The 7,508-nt window shown below is 37.5% G+C and overlaps 1 protein-coding gene across 1 annotated transcript in view; it reads left to right on the plus strand.

The window, feature by feature from the left end:
• The first annotated feature begins 2,713 nt into the window (after positions 1–2,713).
• Positions 2,714–7,508, plus strand: part of LOC9648666 (alpha-mannosidase 2) — a 16,480-nt gene continuing 11,685 nt past the window's right edge. Inside the window, exons 1-3 of the mRNA XM_024681307.1 lie at positions 2,714–3,013; positions 3,144–3,428; positions 3,593–3,764. Of these exons, the coding sequence (XP_024537075.1) occupies positions 2,714–3,013; positions 3,144–3,428; positions 3,593–3,764 (757 nt within the window). The remainder of the gene's footprint in view (positions 3,014–3,143; positions 3,429–3,592; positions 3,765–7,508) is intronic.

Below are 7,508 nucleotides of genomic sequence, written 5' to 3' on the forward strand. Positions count from 1 at the left end.
GCCAGTGACAACAGTTGGAAAGAACGTTTGAGAAGTGATTGAGTAGACATTTCCTTGTTTAAAATAAAATGGCATGTGCCTCAATGCAGTTGAATTTTGTTATATTTATATACTATATAAAGGTTTGGAAACCTTATTTTACAAGTGGGATAATGACAATTCCCACTTTAACGAAATAGAGCTTATTTCTCTTAGCCATTATTTTTGAAAGTTTCATTGGATTCCATGGTGAGAAACAGCTTGACAGTCTTGGAGGCCTTTTTTTGAGGACCCAACTCATAACAGAACAGGACCAATACTTTCTCTAGGTGATTCATTCATTCATATGGCACAAAGAGCCACTTTGGGATTGAGTTGGAGTAACTCCAGAGGTGTGACTTGTCACACAACTTCCCTTGCTGACTCATTGTTCATTGCCGGGTCACATCATCTCCAAAGCCTCACCTTCTGTCACCTTGTTTTTGGTGGCTATAACTTGGATATGTCCTCACTGCTCCTCTCGATGGCATTTTTCTGGACCCAACCTGCAGCGTTGCTGGTTCCAACAGAGACCTCTCTAGGATTGGATAATGCCTCCTAGGTTTCCAATGCTTCTCCCGCTGAGTAGCAGGCTTCCAGATTGAATGAGCAGTAAAACTTGTTTAGAACTTCCTACCATTACTCAACCCTGAGATACTCTTTGATCCTGGGAGCTTCCATGACCACATACTTCTTCCCCAAAGAAAAGAATGATGTGAAAGTAGGGCTTTGCAAAGGAACTCAACTGTGGAAGCATTGAGAGGATAAAAACCAGAACCTCATGGCTAAATCTGCATGGTATCATTAGATACCAGGAATCTAAGCAGTAAGAAAGCTAGGAATGCAGCTAGGAGCATGAATGCTGGGCTAAAGAACCTGTTTCAAATGGCAGGTTCGTGCTTGAGGTTGAGCACTTGCCATGTGGTCATGTTCTCAATGGGGAAGAACATGGTCATGCTGTTGTCATTCATGCTTTTCTCTAACTGTCAAAAATATTTTCTACAGTAAGAAGCCTGATACTTTTGGCAGTATGGCACAGACTGATTGTGCTCCATAGAAGGTGCAAGTCCTCCATCCAGGCAAAACTTCCTTAAGGATCCAGGGCTATTGGAATTGTGTACTAGGTTTCTTTCTTTTCTTTGCCAAACTGGCCTCACCAAAAACTCTAAAGCTATTTTTTATGTGAAGCCCAGCAAATGTCTAGATAAGGAAAGAGAGGTGGGGGAAAGGTATATTTAGCCTGCAAGCACAGCTATTACATTTTTATGTAGGAACTAAACCAAGATCCTAAAGTCGACCATCACATCCATCAGGCAAGCCTTACAATTGCAGAGCTTGAGAAGTGTTTCTAGATTGTTTTTAGTGTTTGAATCTATAATTATATTTGTATTTTATTAGTCAAATTTACTTGGAAATATAGATTAAATCAAAATTTGAAAAATGAAAAGATGTTGGTTCAAGATGAACCAATGTTTTCCTTGTGTTTAAGAAGTCGTGAGCTCATGAGCTCAAAACCTACCTTGGAGCACCACCACATCCACTTTCGAGTGCCTCAACACACTCATGTATGGTATCCATCATGCCATGTATCTTGTTTTGCATCTCTTGCTGATTTCGATTAAGGGCTCACAGCTCATAAACAACATTTTGAATGGTCCAAACCTCTGTAGCTCCATTGGCACCATTATCAGCACCACCATTGACAATAAAATTCTAGCATTCAAATTGGTCAGTCATCATAACCAACTCCTCTGATACCAATGTTATGATCCAGGGTAAAAAAAACAAAGATCTAGTCTTCTTAGAGTATGTTATGCCTCCTTTTGAGGTTCCTCACCACCCAACCACCCCTGAGCTACCTCAAAAGCTCCACTGTATTGTCGCTCCACTATGAGCCCTAAGGTAGGTTAAGTTCCTTCCCTAACATGCCTTAATGTACCCTTGAGCTTCCCTTTGATTGACATTGACCATGTGGTCAAAGCTGGTGCCTAACAGCAACTCAGTAGGAGGTCAGAATGGTCAAAGAAAAATTGATGCATGGATGATGAGATCAGAAAGGTCAAAGAAAAATTGAAAGAGGAACTAGTGTTGCGTGTGACAAATATAGATTCAAAGCCTGGCGCTCTGACCAAGAAGTTCTCTGGCACAGATGACAGAGAAATACTCGAGGCAATTGCATCACACTGAGTTTCAAGTTTAATAGATTCATATTGTGCCCATCTGAATTCGTTTGTAAAATTCCTGGACTACACTTTCCTTGAGACAAATGAGAAACAGTAAGTGTATTTTCCTTTTGATAAAGAATTTTAAACACCAAAATATTCTGTAAGTCATTGATTGTTTCGGATGCATGCTTCCTGGATGGTGGAGTATGGAAGCACACACACACAAACCCTATCCTTCAAGATATGAAAGTGGTAAATTCGTTTCTTGGTTTTTATTCTAAAAAACTGCTACAATTGAACTTTCCAATGACAAAAACGAGCTCAGGAGTCCATGGAAAAGGTATTTTCAAGTCTAAACCAGTTTATTCAGATTGTTCCCTTTGATAGAGGAAGAGACCTCAAAAAAGGCTGCCATAAAAGAGGTGTATATCAAAGAAATCAGTGACCACTCTTACAGGTGGTCCTTCCATGCAAGAGTCACACACAAGAACAAGCTGATACATTTCAACACGAAAATATCTGGATGCATAATGTCATTCGACATTGTCTACATCCAGGGAACAGAGATCAGAATTATTGGTTCCAACAATTGTGCCTTGGCTTTGTCAGATAAGATTGTACAGGGTACAGTGTATTCATTTTCTGGTAGTGGTGGAATACAACATTCCAATCAGGCATACACTCCATTTGAAGCAACATGGGAGATTCAGGCTAAGAAAGGTATGGAGTTTACAGCCCTGGATGAGGATGCAACATTCCCAAGAATCATCCTGGCAAAAACAAGCATCTTAGATGTGTGTCAGAAGGAAAGGGACTCTTTTGTCAATGTGGTTGGTATTGTAATATGGATCCGTACAATTACTGTAACATCTCATGAGAGTGGATCTTTTGTGAAGAGAACATTGTGTCTAGGTGATGATTTGGGCCATAGTGTTGATCTATGTCTGTGGGATTTAAAAGAAGAAGAAGAGGGGCTCATATATACAGGAGCAGATAGAGAGTGGAGTTCAGCCAATAATATGTGTCAAGGGCGGAAAGGTACCAGACTACAGTGGTAAATCACTTTCAGTAATTGGTGTGAGCACCATTCTTATTGAACCGGAAACGGAAGCAGTGGCTGATTTGAGAGAATGGATGACATTGTACTACAATGTCACTAACTTCATACATTTGAGCACTTCATCATCAAGACAGATTGTGAGCTCCACCACTACTTTATCAGAGATATCAAACATGCAGCTAAAGGTGTTAGAAAGCTTCTTATTTATAGAATGATAGCTACTGTGAAGGAAATGAAGATGGATGAGTTTTATTATAGTGCATGCATCAATGTCGTAAATGCACAGCAATGTGGCAAAAAAACTACCCAAACAGTAGATGGCTAGTTCTGTAGTTATTGCAATATTAAGGCTGCCAATGTGGAGTTCAAGTATGCTCTAAAGATGTGCATCAAGGATAGCGGCAGTCGTGTGTGGGCCATTGTATTTCAAGAGGCTGCACTGGAAATAGTGGGAATGCCAGCAAAGGAACTAGCTACAATACAAGATGAGACCTATCCTGCATTCTCACTACATATCGATGGTATCCACTCGAAGATTTACAATTTCAAAATCCGGAGCAAGCTTGAAAAATACCAAGACATGGAGAAGCTCAGGTTCTATATACTCAGACTTGACACCTAAGGTATGCAGATTCCATTCTAATATTTTACATGTTGTTGATATATTTATCTGTGTTTTGTTTTGTAGTTACATGGAACTTGCTAAAAAAAAAATTAAAGCACACCTCCTAGCAAACATCAGCTCTATTTGATGGTTATCTGTAGCAAGATAGAAATAGAAATGATAGCAAAAAAAAAATGTTAGAGAGCTCTTCCAGAATTTGCAAAGGGATTTGATTTTGAGCTTCTCACATTTTCAAAATCTATGAGGAAAAAAGAAATTTAATACAAAGTTAGAAGTGCACAAAGATTTTTCTACTACTCCCCGTGAACAATAGCACATAATTCTCAAGTGGACAATAAAGGACAAATGCATCAATAGTATCAGAATTCAGCATGTTATGATGTACAAACACATAGTCCACCAGTAAATACAGTCATTTATACTTCGACACACATCGCTTGCAGATGCAAAACTAGCCATTCACTACCAAAAATCCCATTAACATGCCATCCCATTAACTGCTCTTACCTCCGAAATGCCCAAATAATATACCAAATTGAGGAATATGATTAAGCCACCTCATCATGTGTTGAATAATCCTTTTAAGCTTTGATTCCAAGCTTGTATTCTATTCTAGTAAACCGTTTAAAAAATAGTGTTTAGTTGCAATCACAAAGGAAGCAAAAAATAAACAAACCAAATGATTGTTACATATTGAAGAGCTTAAGTGAGTTTTTAATAAATTGTTCTTTTTTTAGGATTAGCATCTAACTATCCCAGTGGAGCTGGGTTCCCTGTTAGTATATATTTAAAAGAGCAAGGACCCTATATTCCAATCTAGATTTGCATATAATAAGAACTAGCAGGGAACCCAGCTCCGCTGGGATAGTTAGATGTTAATTCTAAAAAGAGAACAATTTATTAAAACTTGCTTAAGTTCAATATATAACAAGCACTTGGTTTATTTAGTTTTTACTTAGTGATTGCAACCAAACACTATTTCTTAAATGGTTTACTGGAATAGAATAATACAACCTGGACTCAAAGCTTAAAAGAATTATTCAACACATGAAGAGGTGGCTTAATCATAGGCCTCGAATTTGGTATATTATTTGGGCATTCTAGATCACCTTCTATAAGCTCATTGGGGTTGAGCAATAGACTACTAAGCATTTTCCATCTCAAGGCATTTTTAATTTATGCCCATGTGAATAAGGAGTAGTTCCCTTAGGGTGGGGTTCCATGCTCCACCCACCTGGAAATTTCTCCTCACCCCACAACTTTCCCCTCCTTTTTTTTTAATGGTTACATTACATGTAACCCTCTTTTTTATATGCCACATAAGGCTACACATTAGCTTCTTTTTTTCCACATCATAATGGATTAGGGTGCCATTTTTTTTTACCCTAAATTGAGTGCATAGCATGCCATAGCTTGGCAATTCTTCCTTGGCAATCATTTCCCATGTTGTAGAGATTGTGATGAGGTACTTAAATTTGGTAGAGTTGTTCTTTCTGGAGGAGGACATGATCTTAATTCCAGTTTCAAGAAAGCTTTTGTTCATTCGAATGGTGGAGGAAGCGATTGTTATAGTGCTTTCTATGCCATGTCCTACTGCAACTTCATTTATTGAAAGAGTGATAACTAAAAAGGAGCTCCTAAGGCATTGATTAGTGTGGATTACATCAAGCCAAGAAGTCTCCACTAGTGGTATCAAACAGAGCTTTAGGTTCTCCATATAAATCCACAAAGATTTAGAGAAGTTTTTTAATATCTACATTCACTTTTCTTTGTGACGAGCTTGCTCCAAAATTGGCTAGGAGGCCTCCTCTAGATTTGGTAGAAATACCAAAGTAGCACTTAGCTATTTCAAAGCAAGTAGCTATTGCTTTGAAACGCTTGGCATTCGGGGATATATGACAAATAATTGGTGATGCATTTAGAGTGGCTTTATGCACTCAAGCTTGTTTATGTTGATTCAGGTATTCATTGCTTGAGCATGAAGGACTAATGATCCATTGGCAGATGAGGAGGGAATAAATGAAGTTATAACATGATTTTAGAGATTGCATGGATTCCCAAATTGTTGTGGTGCAATGGATTGCACTCATATGGCAATCAAGCTCCTAGGTTCAGAGGATGCAATAGATTGGTATGCTAGGGCAAAAAAGTACTACTCAATGGTAGTTCAAGTTGTGGTAGACAGTAAGACTTCATTCCCTTACATAACAATAGGGATAGTAGGTAGTGCTCCAGATAAAGTTCAGAATTCTAGTGGTTTGAAGAAGGCATAGATAGAGAAGAAGTGTTTATGTGGTCCAATGTACCACACAGTGTTTGGGGACATTCCATTGTATATCATTGCTGACATAGGATAAGAGTGTGCTTTATTGGTTTTGGTTTTATATCCAAACAAGTTTCATGGCAAAGAGCAATACAACTTTCTTCATTCTTCTATGAGGATTGTTGTCAAGCAATCTTTTGGAATTTTAAAGAGGCAATGGAAATTGCTTGGTTAGAAGGGATTTAGAGGACATCTAGGCATCCTTGTGAACAACATCATGTCTTGCTATGTGCTGCATACCTTGATGATCACAAGGAATGACAGGTTCACAGAAAATTTTGACCCTAATAGATCTAACTACAATGCAGACTACCTTCCACAGATTTTATTGTGAGAATGAAGTGGTTAGTTATATGGATCTCCAAAAAGTTTTAATGCCACATTAAACTCTCAAGGGCATTCATGTGTAAGCTAAACACAGTGGACATCCTTATTTAATGCAAATAGTGCATTCAATCTATTTAACTCCTTGATAGTCTGCAAGAATAATGACATATATTTATTCAATGACAACTAATGGTGTGTTAATTTGTCGTAGCTATTGAAATAATTTATCATGGGAAACTGTGTTGACTAAGTTTTATATATCAAGACAATCCCCTATACCATATTTTTGAATTGTCCATGAAGTTGTGAGTTTCATTGCTACAGCTATCATTTGTCATTCTGTTTTTTTAAATGCTATTAGAATAGGGAGGGATTCCTTTGACTTCAAAAAGTGCTAGCTAAGTTGGTACTTGAACTTATATAAAACACCTGTTGTTATAGGATAAAATGTGATGAGCACATAGTGCATTAGGAAGTCATTATTTGTTACTGAATATTTGTTTCATTCCTCTCTAAGAAGGAACACTTGTCCCATCAACTACACCCTTTTACTCTTTATAGTTGCAAATCTAAAAGAATGCCCTCTTGTGCCAATGATTCCTTCTTCCAATTAATACATCATTTTAGCAACACACTTGTGAGATATGTTTACCCTCTATCATAGGTTCACTTTAGTAAAAAAGAATACCTTTCCAAAGTAGTTTATCAACTATTAAGCTTAATTCCAGCAAGTAAAGCCAAATTGAAAAACTGTTACCAAGAATATATATTTTCAAATAGGGGCTAGATTAAAGTAAAGTAAGGGAACTTCATATGAGAAAAATATCCTTGAGAAAATTAAAAAAAACTGTAAGTATTTGAGTTTTGATTTCTTATTTACCCATCACTCAAGTTAGTGACATGACTTCCTAGATGCCCAAAGTTAGATAACTTTTGAAAACCCTATCATGCAAATATGTTAGCCTAGTAAATCCTATGGGACTTTCTTGT

This window comes from Selaginella moellendorffii, unplaced genomic scaffold (assembly GCF_000143415.4).
Source record: "Selaginella moellendorffii unplaced genomic scaffold, v1.0 SELMOscaffold_30, whole genome shotgun sequence".
Classification (NCBI taxonomy): Eukaryota; Viridiplantae; Streptophyta; class Lycopodiopsida; order Selaginellales; family Selaginellaceae; genus Selaginella; species Selaginella moellendorffii.